General features: G+C 46.4%; 1 protein-coding gene across 1 annotated transcript; it reads right to left on the bottom strand.

The window, feature by feature from the left end:
• Positions 1-3,473: 3,473 nt before the first annotated feature.
• Positions 3,474-12,238, bottom strand: LOC306973825 (uncharacterized protein). The gene is made up of 3 exons (XM_079570859.1): positions 11,517-12,238; positions 11,153-11,221; positions 3,474-8,764 (listed from the first exon to the last, which is right to left on the bottom strand). Exon 3 carries the CDS (start codon positions 8,468-8,470, stop codon positions 4,331-4,333), a length of 4,140 nt encoding a protein of 1,379 aa, XP_079426985.1. The 5' UTR covers positions 8,471-8,764; positions 11,153-11,221; positions 11,517-12,238; the 3' UTR covers positions 3,474-4,330.
• Between the last annotated feature and the right edge of the window lie 4,153 nt (positions 12,239-16,391).

Genomic DNA, 16,391 nt, shown 5'->3' with positions numbered 1-16,391 from the left:
TATAAAACCAATGCATTATTATTAATAATAATTTCTCCTCTGTGAGATAAAAATAAACATCTAATATTATGGGTGAAGTGAAACGTTATGTAGGTCTATAGGTCTTTGGGCTAAATGCAAAGCTTATATCATAGCACACTGTAGTGAAGAAGATATTGTAGAAAGCATCTGGCACCTCTGAGGCTAAGAAATCCTGATCTCTTTTTATTCCCAAGCACCTGAAGTATCTCGTTATTATGCATCGCCTCTTTATCTCCTCAGCCAATGAAACGAGCGCACTTCGGGCTTCTTGCTGAGAGGCCCTCCTCCTCCCTCTGCTCTCACGCTGTCAGTGCAACAACAATCGACTCCCCCAGATCAAAAACCGTCCACAATAGGCACTCGAAGGCCGTTTTCATTGCTGCACCAGAACATGTCTGCTTTATAAAGGGAGACCTAGACACGACAACCTTTACGCACGAGACGTAACGGGCCAACGACCATCCCAAAATGTCGAATCCCTCTCTTAGAATGTATATTGGCCATTGCAATCACGAGTGAAATGTGTCCTGCCGTGAATCACCGCGATCCCCAGCTGCGCCGCCTCGTACTCTTCTGCCGTCCCTCCAGCCCAGCAGCACATGGCTCCTGCACGGGGCTCGTTGTTGCCTACCGGCGACGCTGCTGCGCTCCCATTGGCTGAATCTGGGTCAGTCGCTGCCTCTGCCTCGCGATCATTGGCTAAAAATAGGTCATAGTTCCCGCCCACAGGTTTTTCCCCCCCGCCCCCGATGCCATATCCGCGTGACAGCCAGGACACGGGCTGGGGAGAGCGCGTGGATTAGCGTTTCACCTCGTGTCATCAGTAAACAACCCGCTGTGGAGAAGGGGGAAAGTCTCGCAATGACACAAAATCCAGCGGCGGCGGCGGCGCGCGGGGTGATTACTATGGGCCAGGGCGACGACTGCTGCCATAAGCCCGCGCGCTTTAATGATTGTGGGCAATTAAAGCGCCAAATGATGGTCCTAATGGCATCAACCTCTTAACCCTCACCTGAACCGACCAGATTTTCTCCAGTTTGGCTATACCCATACGCAAAAGCATCTCCAAAAAAAGTGTCAAAATCCGACCTTAGCTTTCAAATGAGGCGTTACACTGGCCTATAGACCTTATGGATTTGGGCAAGGCTGGACTGGAGAACGCGCACTTGGTTAAAACGGCGGTTAAGAGGTTAATGCATTAGGCTACTCGTAAATTGTTGTCATGGTAATACTAGCCAACTTCATATCCCAGCACTTAACATACCACAGCCTGCAGAGAGTGCCATATTTTCGCTCCATACGCGTAACTTTTATACTTTTGGCGCGCAGACGAGAACAAGTTGGCCTTACGTATCTTTCCAAGTTACGCTTAACAGCCCAGTTTTAGTTTTTAATGGATTTTTTATTTTCTTCAGAACGTGCCAATCCAAAACACACACCCCAGCCCATGTGAGTGGAAATGTAGCCTACAGTAATGGCAGGACGGGAGCTGTCAGTTGTGCGCAGCGGGAGAGCGTGCAGCGCAGTGAAATTACTCAGCAACATTTCACTGTTTTTCCTCTCACACGTCCATAAACCGAGACGTGCCACAACTCTTTGCCTGGTGAGAGGAGGAGAGAGGAGGGGAGGGCTGAGGAATGAACACGTTTTCTTTCTTTTTTTTTTTTTTTTTTTTCATCAGAAGCATTGGACTTGCATTGATTTGGCTCCATCTAGTGGACATTTATGAGTATGGCGCAGACATAAGGCGCAGTTGTGATGTTCATGGGGGATAATAGGGGAATAAAAGGGAAAACACTCGCCATCAGTGTTTAGGAGCAACATTTTAGAGGCCTTTGTAATTGCCACAGTGTCTTGCATGAAAAGCAAGAGAAACTTTTGGGTCTATGGGGTAAATTGGGGGCAGACAATGCGAAGAATTCTTATTTTCCACTGTAGTTGGCCTACATTTTAAACATTTTAACGCATGATATTGGATTGTAGGAAATTATAAGAGTAAATACGGTGTAAACCATATGCAAGAAATCCTATTTACATTTTGAGGAGGCTACATTATAGGATATGGTTAGGGTCTTTCAATTATAGAGAAATTTGGTATGGCAATCAGTGACTTCTACTTCTACTTCTTTTTTTTGTGGCCTAGCATCAAAGTACATCTCTAACATGGAAGAGAAGTATGACCTGTGGTCTCCTGCTGGTCCCAGAGTCAGGACTAAACACGTTGAGCCTGGGTTTCAGTTTTACCATCTGGATCAGTCCTCCTGAAGATGGGAAGGATCTCCTCCAATGTTCAAATCCAGACTGAAAACTGTTGTTGAAAGTATTCTATCTGCACTCATCACTCCTGATAAAATGTTAGGATTATTTATGTTTTATTGATTCTATTTGCCTGTTCTAACAAAACCTCCTGTTCTGTAAATCACTATGTTTGTTCTACAATTTACCTTAGCATGCCTATTTATTGATTTAAAGATTTAGGCTACTTAGTTTTTAGAAAACTGACCACTGTGATATCATAGGCAGTATTGAATTAAAAAAAAGTCTAGGTACTAAAAAAATAAAAGTATCTAAAGCAGGGGCTGAAAGACACACTGGCTGCACTTTATTTTACACTACCTTGATACTTTACCAAACTAAATGTAGTACAATGCAATCTGCTTTGTAACAATCTGTAACAACGTGTACCTATGTAACATACATACGCAATGGAATAATGTGTACTTGGAGGTTCTATAATGTAATAAGACATAAAACCCTTAGGGTAAGGTCTTAAAGGAACAGGCCACTGTTTTTACATACTGTGATATGTTCTTACCTGAGCTTAGACGAGTTGATACGTACCTGTCTGGTCTTTGTGTGTGCCCTCAGTCACGCAAAACGACCACAGATGTTGTTAGCATTTGGCCTCTCCCAGCATGTTCCTATAGCTCCAAAGGGGGGGGTGAAGTTGGAAGCTACCACACTCTTCCACAGGCATAAAGACACGTATCAACTCAAAGGTAAGTACATATCACAGTATGGAGGAACGGTGGCCTGTTCCTTTAAGGTCCTGTTACATTATGTAGGACACCTCCAAACTACAAAGGCTCCATCCAGGTGGGAATCGAACCTGGGACCTAACAACTGTGAAGCACAAGCACCAACCATTGCGCCACAGTGTATGTAGCCCATAGGTGCAAGTTATTCCACATTGTCACCTTACACATTGTACTAAATTTGGCAGGTACAATGTATAGTAGTGTAGTGTCAAAGGTCCGGGTTTAAATAGTCTTTTATGGAATAAATTAACATTATTATTCTGTCTTCTGGTTCCTGATCACACATATTTTTGTGTAGGTATGTTTAGGTATTGGTATGGTAAACTATCATTAATGTAGACTGTGTGGTTAAAACTATTGCCTGATAAAAAACCTCTACATTGTAGCAGACTTTGTGTAAACACTTGAGCTTTTTTTATTTGATTTTAGCGTTTGACAACTCACTTTATGTAGAGAAAATGAATAGTAATTTAGGAATAATACATGTTTTAGTTTTACAGGAAAAAAGAAAGACACGTGGACAGGACCTAAGTAATAAACTAGGAGTAACACGTCATTACAAAAACTGGGCTTAACTGCAGCGCGTGAAGAGTACAGAAAATATCACATATACAAACAGCCCCAGCTCCCCTTCCCTCAACAATACCAACGATACGAGAGATCATGTCCGAGTAGAAAACGGCAGACAAATCAATACACAATAAAATATCATATGAAGTGTACAGTACACGGTAATACGCTGCGTCCTTTTGAAATCCTGAATACTTTTAACAGTTTGAGTCGTTTCCTTGTGCAATACAAATACTAACCTTAAGCACTCCAAGTCTCTACACAGTGTTTTCAGATTAAAGTCACTGTGGACTGTCAGGACTGTTTTCCTAAAAAAAGATACCTTTGTTTTAAGGGCAAATGTTTAACTTGGAAGATCTTCCATTCATGAACAAGTAGACAATGGGACAAAGGAAACTAGGTTTTCTGTCAATGTAACAAATAAAAATAAATCTCAGGTCTACAGTAGGCATTTGATGAATAAATACTGCTGACAGATGAGTATAAAAGAAATAAAGTGTTTGTGATAGCTGCTACTTAAAGTCCCTGGCCTCCTCACAGGGAACAGGTGCAGGTGGGTTTGATTATGGGGCTTTGAAAGTCCAGGCTAACTACCAACCACCCACGCATTTAAGGTCTAACACGTTTAGCAAACCCACCTGCTGTGTAAAAATGTGTTAGCTCTTGATTCTGTGTTGATAAATTACCAAAACTAGAGTCTTTTAGTGAGAGTAGTCGGACAGCATGGCTGCCCTGTCCGGAGTGATCAGCTGTGGCACAGACAGGTGCTCAGTGTCCTGATGATGAGGGGGAGATGTTTTGAGGTTCACGAGCGCCCCCCAGGGAGACGATGTGCTCACTGCAGTGCCCCCCCTGCAGCAGTACTTGTGTCGTTCCAGCAGTTGGGGGCTCCAGAACCGGTGCTGACACTTGAGGCACCGGAAGGAGGCCCGCCGCAGGTGTGTGCCGCGGTGCTTCAGCGCCCGGAGCAGAGAGCGAGCGTGGCGTCCACACACCGGGCAGCAGAGTCGGGCTGAGCGGTTGTGGGCATGGGGCGGATGTCTGATGGCATAGTGCAGCAGCAGCTGCCCCTGTCTGCAGAAGGTGCTGCTGGGACACATGGAGCAGGGGAAGCGTTTGACAGGCACATCCAGTGAGCTCAGTCCGGTCACTCTTACTGCTCCTCCTCTCCACGACTTAACTTTGAGGACGCCGCCTCTCGTCCGCAGCTGGACCAGGAGTTTCTTCCTATTAATCTGTGCCTGAAGCCTGCCCCTCTTCCTCCGCAACATCATCAGCTTCCTCTTGGTTTCTTTACTCAGTGGGACGCCCACAAGCTTCCCGTCCCGCATGATGCTGTGAATCATCACGCGCCGCTTTTTCTTTCTGCATTTTGTTGTCTGTCCAAGTTGGTCTTGCAAGTCCTTTGAGTGGTAGTGAAAAGGGTGCTGTAGAGCTTGTGTTTGGGGCTGCTGGGGCAGTTGGGGCAGTTGGGGCTGTTGGGGCTGTTGGGGCTGCTGGGGCTGTTGGGGCTGTTGGGGCTGCTGTGGCTGCTGTGGCTGCTGGGGCTGCTGGGGCTGTTGTGGCTGCTGGGGCTGTTGCTGCTGAGCAGAGGGGTCCGGTTGCATGTGGGATGTCCCGGCATAGGGGTGGCCTGAGCCTGAATCATAGTACAGGGGGGAGTATCCGGAATGTTGCGGCGGGACCTGGTGATTGACCTTTTGCCCATTGCGGTCCATGCCGTGTTGGGAAAGCTTGTGCCGCACCAGGCTGTTGGAGTAGGCGAAGGCCTTACCACAGACGTCACAGCGGTAGTTCTTCTCCAGCCCCACACCACCGCCGTGCACCGTCTGGGTGTGTGCCGTCAGGTGGAAGTAGTGTCTGAAAGACTTCCAGCACACGGTGCAGGTGTAGATGCGCTGTGTGGGTGTGCCGGATGTGGGGGACTTTTCTTCTTGTGAGCAGGAAGAGTAGTAGTCCGAGTTCTCAGAGTTAACTTTACACAGAGCGGCGGCGCCTTTAACACGCCGGCCCTGAGCGTCGATCTCTCCTCTTCTGTGTAGCTTGCCGTGTCGGACCAGGCTCTGTGCGTAGGCAAACAGCTTGCCGCACAGGTTGCATTTGTAGTTCTTGACTCCAGAGTGCACAGTGAGGTGTTTGGTGAGGTGGAAAGGCTCTCTGAAGTTCTTGCCGCAGACCTCACAGGTGTGTGGTTTTTCACCTGTGTGGATGCGGTGGTGCCTGCGCAGAGTCTCCGCTCTCCTGAAACATTTGCCACAGATCTGGCAGCCGTACGGCCGGTCGCTGTTGTCGCTTGGTGGCAGGGGGCTTCGCCTTCGCCGCACCGAAGCCCCAGGCTCCCTTTTCTCTCTGGGCTTCCTGGGCCTCCTGTGCTTGACCTGCGGCTGGCAGGGGTGAGTTAAAGGCATAGTGGCACCGTTTAGTGTTGCTGTGGACGATGGCCCCAAGTTCCCAAAGCCCAGGCCGCCCAGCAGCCCCCCGATGATGTCCCTCCTCTCTCCTTCTCTGCCCTCTCCGCTCATGTCACAGGAGGCAGCGGCAGCAGCAGCTATGGCCGACATGGCGCTGCTGGTGACCTCATCCTCCGAGTCGTCCAGCAGAGAGGACAGAGGCAGGTGTGGCTGAGAGGGGGCCTGAGAGGATATGGGAGGGGGAGGCTGAGGGGGAGCCTGAGGGGGTGGGTGATGATGGTGCTGCTGGGGGGGGTGAGGGTGAAGTGTGGGGGCTAAAGGGGCTTTTCGGAGCGTCGGATTGGGCATGTCTGTCCCTAAGGTACTCTCAGGATACAGAGAGGACTGAGATCGTCTATAATCCTCCACACCACTGCTGTAGGGCTGGTTTTGATAGCGCCCCCTAGAGTAATCTGTGCCATATTTGTCATTGGCCATGCTCATAGGCTCATTGGACATTCCTATCGGGTCACTGCCCTCCATTTTAATGCCACTTGGGTGGGGCAGGTTGGATGAGCTGCTGTGTTCGCCACTCATCTTGGATTTGGAGTTGCGTGGTGGTTTGCCACAGGCTCCAGAGGCAGCATGGTTCAGCAGAGAAGTGCTCTCCCTGAAGCAACGTCCACAGGCAGGGCAGCGGAAAGGCTTCTCATCATGGATCTTCTCGTGTCGTGTCAGGGACTCTCTGCGGTTAAATGACTTTTGGCAAATGGTGCAGACGAACGGCCTGTTTTCTGAATGTGTGACACTGTGCTGGATGAGGTGGCCCCTCTTCTTGAACCTCTTCCCACACTCTCCACAGCAGAAGATCCTCTCTGGACTGGGAGACGTACAGTCCGACTTTCTGCTCTGACTTTCGGGCGTGAGGCCGTGGCTGCGGAGGTGCCTTCTGAGGCTGGAGAGGTGAGTAAAGGTTTTACCACATTCACCACAGTGGTACAGCGGCTCAGGCTCAGGCTGCCCTGAGGAGCTGTTGTTTTGGCTTTCTCTGGATTTGGACAACTGGTGGCTACCATTGGCTACATGTGCAGACGAGGAGGAAGAGGAGGAGGGGATGGAGGAAGAGGAGGAGACAGTGGCAGATGAAGATGGTGACAGGAGAGCTGTGTGCTGGGGCTCCATGATATCAACACCCTCCCCTCCCACCAGGCCGGAAGAGCTCTGACTGTGCCCGCTGGCGCTGCCCTCGTGACAGTTCATGCTGCTACTGCTGTGGCCATGGCTGTCGGCCTTCCTCTGAGGCAGATATCCTGCCATAGCCTTCTTTCTCCTGCTCCCTCCACCGGAGGACCCTGTGGACTGGGAGTCTCCTGACTTTGATGCCTCTTCTTTGGAGAGGGACAGGTGCAGGGGCAGAGGGAGGGGGATGCCGGCCTCTTGCTGCATGAGAGAGGCGATCTGGTTTGAGGACAGGACAGGAATGCCTTGGAAGTCAAAACCCCCCAGTGGAGCGGGCTGGGGGGCGGGGTGCAGGGGGTGTGGGTGGTGCGTGTGGCTGTGCGTTAAGGCATGGGGGGCAAGATGCTGTTGTTGCTGCTGCGGCTGAGGAGAGCTGTGGCTGTGGGACGAGTGCAGAGGAGGCGGCGCCAGCCCCGAGTTGGACTCTGAGCCTTGACCGAGACCCAGCCCCAGAGGAGTGTGGGAGCCCTGCTGCACCAGGAACTGCTCCAGGCTGCTGTTGGCTGGGACACCTGACAGGAAGTACTGGTTAGCAGCCAGCATGCAGCTGAACTGCTGATGAAGGCTACGGGGGTCCGACTGGCCCACGAGGGGCACCGCCGAGCTGCCTGAGGGGTTACTGGACACTGAGACAGAAGTGGAGGGTGAAGGAGAGGATGTGGGAGGTCCAGAGGAGGGCTGTGGCACAGAGAGCCCTGGATGAAGGGGCGGTGGAGGTGGAGCAGAAGAAACACTGGTGCCACCCCCAAAGTCAAAGCGTCCCATACCAGAGTGCAGCTGCTCCTGAGCCAGCGCCTCTGCAGGATGGAAGGGCCGCAGAAACTGGGGGTAGCTTGGAGAGGTGGCACCAGTCCCGCTGGCACCACCCAGTTTGTTGGACTTCCTGGAGCTGTGACTGGAGGAAGATGACTGGCTATGGTGGGGGATGGGAGGGGGGGGAGGATGTGCACCCATTTTGGCGAAGAGCGATGAGGAGTCGGTGAAGGCATTGGTGCGGGGTGACTGGAGAGAGCCCAGGCCCAGGCCGGACAGCAGACTCCCGGAGGGCTCCGAGGAGGGGGGGAGTTGCCCCTGAAGCTGCCCCTGATGAGGCAGCTGGACCTGCTGCTGGTGGCTCAGTTGTCGATCCAGCCCCAGGCCCTTGAACTGATGGGCCTGGTGTCCACTGAGCATCTCTAAAATGTCCATGGGGTACTTACTGAACTGGAACATCTCCCAGTGACGCTGCAGTGTCCCGCGGCACAGCGACCCAATGCACCCACTTTCAGCCCTGTACTAAGAGGCCAAGCATGTGTTTTTCATGGAAATCTCAGAGCGGGGTCGATAAGAAAGGCCTCAAGAGCAGTTGTGAGGTTTTCAAACAGTTCATAAATAGTCCGTCTGTAGTGTCGCGTTTGAGAGTTCCATGTGTAGCTTATTAATGTCCCATCAGATGTGGCAGTCCCGAGCCGAGTAGATCTCTTCATTCCTTTGTCCTGCCCATTCATGGAGTCCAGTCACAGGAGCCTGGAGAGACAACAGTTTAAGTCAACTTTAAGTTAAAGCAGCAGTCAAAACCACAAACTAAAGAAAGATCGTCTCAAAATGTACAATATCTTTGTGCTGAGCTAAAATGACATTATTTAGGCCTATGTAGATGTAGACATTGCAAAAACAGATTAACAATATTTGGAGAAATATGTACTGTGACAACTGTGTCTGCTTTAATAATAATCCCATTTGTTTGGTGACATCGTGCCCTGCAGACAGGATGGCTAGAGTATATTTAGAGCTCATGAGTATCTCATGATAAGATTTATACCATGTAAAGATGACATCAAAATTAAAGTCTGCTGATTTATTCCATAAAAACTAGGTCAGTGTTTTCCAGTTCACTACAGTGTGGAGCAGCAGTTGAAGAAAAAGTCTTGAAAATGCTCCTCTGCTTTCTGCAGCAGTGAACTTGACCTTCTGACCGGTCTGAGCCCTGACATAAAATGTGCTTCATTTATCTGAGGCACAAGCAATAAACAACAATGATTATAATATTTGAATATACAGTATGTAGTACAGAACAGTTCAAAGCCTTTTGCTTGTCCTTTCAGTGTCTCATTGTCCGTGCCACAGATAGTAGAATTAAATTGAGCTCAGCTCCAACAGTGTTCAACATGCTAAAACATGAGAAACACTCTTGGTGCACTGGGACCTGTTTTTATGTAATAATTTTCTTTTTTCTTTTTGTGCCATAAAGCTGCACAGAAAGGAAATACTGAAGCCAAAGATGTGGAGAAATCAGTATAACCTCTAGGGCTGGGCATCTTTAATTTTTTTGTACCAGTGCTTTAGAGATTTTCTGTTTACGATACTGGTAACTAACCCTGAACTAACCCTTTTTATATATACATGTACTACATTATATATTATCTTCAACCATCAAACATAACAAAAATGTTTAACATTTATTCTCTAAAACTTTGTTTATTTGTATTCTTCCTTTGACCTGGGAGAACAAAGAAACCTTTTTTAAGTGCCATTTTCAGACTCATCATGCATCAAAAATTAGTTTCTCAAGAAAAGTTATTTTTCCACACCAGTAGCAAAGCAGTTTCCACATGTTTGCAGATGGATGATGCTAGTAGTCTTATTGCACTGGCCACACCAGGGTTGATATACATATAATTTTTGCTCTATTTGAGTTCACTAGAAAATGATTAATCAATTACTGAAATAGTTGTCGACTATTTAAGTAATCGATTACTTGTCGATTCATCGATTAGATGTTTCAGCCCGACACATTGAAGCGTACACAGGGTGAAGGGCCACAGATCGGCCACTCCTTTGTTTAGGCTTAAAGTGCATATGCCACATTAGACACAATTATATTACAGATTTTGCTTAAGATTGTATCCAGCTTTCTTTAGTTTGGCAATTTTTGTGACATAGATGAAGGCAAATAATTTTAAACTGTTGCCGTGCCGACCATGTTAAGTCAATGGGAAATAAATGAGTCAAACTGCTATGACTTTAATAATAATAATAATAATGCATCGGTTTTATATAGCGCTTTTCTGGACACTCAAAGACGCTTTACATTGCATTATTCATTCACTCCATACCCGGTGGTGGTAAGCTACTATTGTAGCCACAGCTGCCCTGGGGTAGACTGACAGAAGCGAGGCAACCAGTCTGCGCCATCGGCCCCTCCGACCACCACCAACCACTCACTCACTCACTACATTCGCTAGGCTTCCTGGTGTTACTAAACGGTCTCCCATCCAAGTACCGACCAGACCCTTCCCTGCTTAGCTTCCAAGGTCTGACGGGATTGGGCAGAGCAAAGGCGGTATGATATATTTACCTTCAACTATGTCACTTCCTCTCAGCAGATTGAAAATTCAAATAAAAACAAAATTTCTTCATTAAAACTGCTGCTTCACTGAAATAAAATGATAATAATGCAACTGATGTAACACGTCCTAAAGCATTAAAAGCTGTCATATGCACTTTAAAACCTTAATGCTTGCTCAGTGTCACAATAAAATGTTAGCTGTTAGGTTAGAATTGTGTAGAATTATTAAACTTGAAATAAAAAGGACCATCTCTGGTGATGTGATTCAGCAACAAGCCCGAAGGCCACCAAACATTGGTCTGAGGGCCGCATTTGGCCCCCGGGCCTCACTTAAACCACTTTCTCCTCCATTCACACTATGGGCAATTTAGATCCAAATGTCTGGAGGTTTAAGCAAGAAAGGAAGACATCTGCAGAATCCACATTGAATGGTCCGACTAACTTATTTTTTTAAAACCGGGATTGTTTCACGTTTGACGGAGTTGCTGTGATGTTTCCCCCTGTCTGAAGTCGCACAGGCGTGTGATCCAGAGTTTGACAGTTTGGAGGCGTGCGCTGCGTCTCACCTGCAGCTCGTGCTCGGGTCTGTCTGGACTGAAGAGTCAATGTCCACTGCTGAAATATCCCACTCTTATCTGCACAACATGGAACAGAAGGGACACCGACAGTCAGTGTCACATCTGAACAGTCAACACACCGGGCGAGCATTGAGTTAAACATATTTAAATAAGAGGAATCAATGATATTATTATTTTAATACATGTATGCAGCGTGTGTTTAAAAGCGCAGTGCGTAAAGCGTCCAAAAACGCGCAGAAACAGCAGAAGTCTTGTTTGCGTGTGTAGCTTAGCATCGTTAGCAGCTTAGCCCCATGTTAGCAAAAAGCCTGCAACTTGCACACACAGGAAGGGCTTTTGTTTATGTTTTTACCTTGCAGTATCGCCGTGTCGGGGGCTCGCATTGCTCAAACTCTCCCCGGTGAACGGCGGGAGGCGTCGCGGGGGGACTGTGCCATGTCTGCGGGGTCCGTGCAGCCTGTCAGCGGGGCCCTTTCCTCCTTCTTCATCCATGGAGGAGGAAAAACACAGAGGCAGGCCTGGCTCTCCATCGGCTTCTCACTGCGCGCTGCAACCAGACAACCCCTCTCCGCCGCCGCCGGCCTGCTCGCGTACGTCCATTGTCTCCGCGGCTCCGAGCGCGCGTGTCCAGGTGCCAAACCGTGCGTAAAAAGATGCAAAAATAAAGGGCTCCAAATCGCTGCGCCTTTTGTTGCGGGCACCGTCTCCTTCTCTCCTCGGCTGGCTGCCTCTCGGTGCTCTCCGCCCCGTGTACGCAGGGTGTCCGTGTCCCCCCTCGGCCGCTGTAGAGGCTACTGCGCTGCGCTGGGTAGTTTTGCAAAATGGTTGTTTCCTGGCCGGGTCAAAGCTCCAACTGGACTGGTTCCGGGTAGGGGTTGGGGGGCACGGTTTTTTTTTTATTGCTTGCTTGTTAGTGGGGCATTCCTGCGCTCAGAACATCTCCAGGTTTCGGAGCCTTTCTGGCGGCATGGTGCGTGTGATGTGAGCGCGCATGTGCCATAAGCGTTCGGGCCCCATTAAGGAGACGGGCACGGTGCGCTTTTTGACACTCTGTGCCATTAAACGGCGGCGTGTGAAATGATAATTACTCCATTATAGATGTCATTAGGCCCGTTCTGCATCGCATTAACTCTTTGTGTGCGCGTTTACGGCGGTGCGAGGTTTTTCTATTGGGAATTCAATTCAATAAAAGAAGAGGCATAAAAGCAATTATTTCTTAAAGGGGAAGCGAATGTGTTTATGGTGAACACGTTATAGTCAGCTTAAAGGCATAGGCTACTGTTTTTCTATGTAGTTGAGGATAGGAGAAGATGTTTTTCAGAAGGTTAACTATATAGTATAAAGGAAATGTGTGTGACAGTGGCTATTTGAATTATTTTAAGCCCCTAAGTATTTGTATGGATCATGATCGAGTAGCTGTTTGTTACAGTATTGCTTTAAAGTTGTGAAACCTGCTTATAAACTAAAGTCAGATGCGAGAAGTACTCCGTTACAGTAGCTTTTTTTTTTTTTTTACAGAAAATACAGAAAATGTCATTATTGGAGTAGTTTTATCCTTCACAGGGCATTAAAAAGCATTAAAAGTCACTACATTAATTTAATCAAGGCCTTAAAGCCGAGTTTCATCGTTGCCAAAACACCAAGGGCCGAACCTCACCATTGTAGCCTAAAGTTAAGAACCTTTTTCTGAAAATGCCAGTGTTTTACCTCAGGTGCTCTAAAGTGGTTTGACTTCGAGACCCGCCATGACCTAAATGACCAGCTGCGACCCAAATGAACTGTAATTGTAATTGTAATATATCGTATAAAATATCCGTAGATTTGCTTTTAAGACTAAAATTGGGATCAAAACAACCCAATAATACTAATTTAACAGACTCCAGTGTGTGTCCCTGTAGTTTAGCATGGAGCATATTGAAAATAATGTTCCCTATAGGCTCGCGACCCACTTTTGAGTCCTGACCCACCAGTTGAGAATCACTGTTTTACATTATATCTGACCAAATGGGATGTTTTGCAAGGACATTTCAAAAATACTGTCACTGTTTGTCGCATTTTTAGAGTACATTAACAGGTATTTGATCCCTTATTTGCATAATAATATTTCTCAAAATCATATTGATGAGGTTCTGTGCTGGAGGGCCCGGATTTGGCCGCCTTGGCCTGAAGTTGCCTACCCCTGCCTTAAAGTGTTGCCTTGGCACATTCACATATTTTTTAGTAATCTGTAAAAACTCTGATGGCGGCCATTTTAGGGATAGGTTTGCCTGAGTCCTCCTAGGAACGCCCCCACCTCCTGGAGACGCCTCCGAGCTTTCGTCACCAGCCGAGTAACCAACCACTGCTCCTCAGCAGAACCCCCTCCCCACTGATGCCAGAGACAGCGTGTGGAGGGGGCGTGTCGGAAAGGGTCAGAGGTTCTTAAAGAGACAGAGGCCTATTTCAAGACACTACAGCCATTTTGAGAGAGCAATTTTATACAATTATTCTAATTTACTGCATTTACAAACCAACAGAAGGTTTGGTCATCATTGTAGTGTGATATAGACTGGTGCTATGTGACTGAAAAAAACATAATACCCTCTCTTTAAAGGAACAGGCCACCGTTTTACATACTCAGATTTGTTCTGACCTGAGCTTAGATGAGTTGATGCGTATCTGTCTGGTCTTTGTGTGTGCTCTCAGTCACGCAAAACGACCAAAGATGTTGTTAACATTTGGCCTCTCCCAATGTATTCCTATGGCTCCAAACGGGGGTGAATTTGGAACCTATCACACTCTTTCGTCTAAGCTCAGGTAAGAACATATCTCAGTATGGCCTGTTCCTTTAAATGTCATTGAAAAGCATTAAAATCGATGCAAACTGGCCTCTACATCTAAATTTATTGGAAAATGATGACATTGCTGAACATTTTTTACTGTATAAGTTCATCAAAAATGCCAAAATTATGGTCTAAAACAGTGGTTCCCAAGTGTGGGTTGGGTTCCCTCGGTGGGTCGCGAGGCCTTGTGTGGGGGCCCGCAGATGATATTAAGATGAAATCGAAATAAAAATGCTACTTTTCATCTTTCACTATATTCTTTAGCGCAAAACAGCATATATTTGTCAAATCTTTTCAAATATTTAAAAACAAACAGTATAAATTAACTTCATTTTAAAATGTGTTTTTTCTGTCCTAAAGCAGCATAAGAGGGGATAACATTGTGCAATGGGGATCCCGAGTTGTTTACGAGTTGTTTACCTGTTCAGGAAGGACTTGCTTGTATCTAAAGTCAATGTAATCTAGACCATATAAATTATTATGGTATGTAAAAATATATTGAATTGAATATGGGGTAGTACTTAGAATTTTGCAAGATAAAATGAATGTAAAATTGCTCAAAATAAACTAAACCAGCTAATTATAATTGCTGATTTATGAACCAACGAAACATTTCACACTGTAAAGCAAAAAAAAGGAACCATTTCCAACAATACAATAATAATGCTGCACAATACTCCCAATAAAGACGGGCAGTGCAAGTCAGTGAACCACAGCTCCATCTTGTGGCGCAAAGGAAAATGACATGCAGACTGAAACATTTATGTAGTGATTAATTCTACATGTATATTATTTCTAAAGCTTGCTCAGTATCAGTGAGGCTTTTGCACTGGCTCTTTTTCACACCAGGTTCCTCTTCATGAAATACACAATCGTCCAAGGACCACCAGACCTAGATCAGGATCAAATCAGTACTAAAGTGGGTCTAAAATAAATCTAAATTGGTCAAAATGATGCCTAAACTGAGTTAAACATATGTAATCATCCTTTCTTTGCATGAGCTGCCAGCATAAGCAGACATAAAATAACATCTCATTTTGCCGGGAGAGCCCACTCACCTTGATATTAAATGTCCCTAAAGTCTAATATCTCCCACAGACTGGTGATTATTTGTCTTTAATGCACCGTAATGTGTCCCCCCCGTCTCATTTGTGGAGCGGGGGCTCCACACGAGAGAGGCCTCCGAATGGGGCTTGTGCGGTTGATGGGAGGGGGACGATGGGAGGGGGGGGGAGTAAAGACTGTAGAGTCAGCGTTTTATCATCTGTTACAGCAGCAGAAGCGGCTGAGGATTCTCTTCATCTCATATTGTCTGACACCTTTAAGGTTATTTCTAGTTTCCATCTGACACGTGATTATCCAATCATGTGTTGTTTCTAATTCTGCTTATCACTACCATTCGGTTCAAGTTTGTAATACTCAAAATATCCAGTTTGGACTAGTATAGGTTGGGGTTGGACTAGTTAGGGCTGGTTTAGAGCAGGTTTGGACCTGTTCCAACCTAGTTTGGACCAGTTTAGAGTAGTTTTAGACTGATTTAGACCTGGTTTGGACCAGTTAAGACCAGGTTTGGACTGGTTTGAACCAGGTTTGCACTGGTTTATGCTGGATTTGACAGGTTTAGAGCTGTTTTTCACTGGTTTAGAGCAGGTTTAGGCCTGTTCCGACCTAGTTTGGACCGGTTTAGAGCAGTTTTAGACTGGTTTCGACCGGTTTCGACCAGGTTTTGACTGGTTTATGCTGGTCTACACCGGTTTAGAACATTTATAGACTGATTTAGACCTGGTTTGGACCAGTTTAGACCAGGTTTGGACTGGTTTAAACCAGGTTTGGACTGGTTTATGCTGGATTTGACAAGTTTAGAGCTGTTTTTCACTGGTTTAGAGAAGGTTTGGGCCTGTTCCGACCTAGTTTGGACTGGTTTAGAGCTGTTTTAGACTGGTTTGGACCGGTTTAGGCATATTTCACAACTTGCAGGGTCACTTTTTAGGGTCACTTTCACAAAAATGCTAGAAAAATAGCCTCAAAGTAAAAAAAAAAGAATGATACAAATGTTTTATGATTTCATCCACACTGCTTTCCCCTCTAACGTTTGAGTTTACAATATACAAAAGGAGGACAAAATACATTTCAAGTAAAATCAGGTATAGTTCCTGTACTTTTACTTTAATCATAAACATCCAAGACTCAGAGTTGCTATAACCACACACACACACACTATCTTTGAACACAAAAGAACACACTCTAGACTTGCATGTGGTTTAGTGGGATTTTTTATTAGAATTATCAACATTATGGTTTCTACAAACGCAAGAATTGATCACCAATAACAAAAGGGTTGCACATCAGTGAGACCTTTAAGTTTGGATTTTCTTGGAGATAGACACAGAGAGAGGGATGTCTTA

This window comes from Gobius niger, assembly GCF_951799975.1.
Source record: "Gobius niger genome assembly, chromosome: 14".
In the NCBI taxonomy this organism is placed as follows: Eukaryota; Metazoa; Chordata; class Actinopteri; order Gobiiformes; family Gobiidae; genus Gobius; species Gobius niger.
This window is presented reverse-complemented; position numbering and strand designations above follow the sequence as displayed.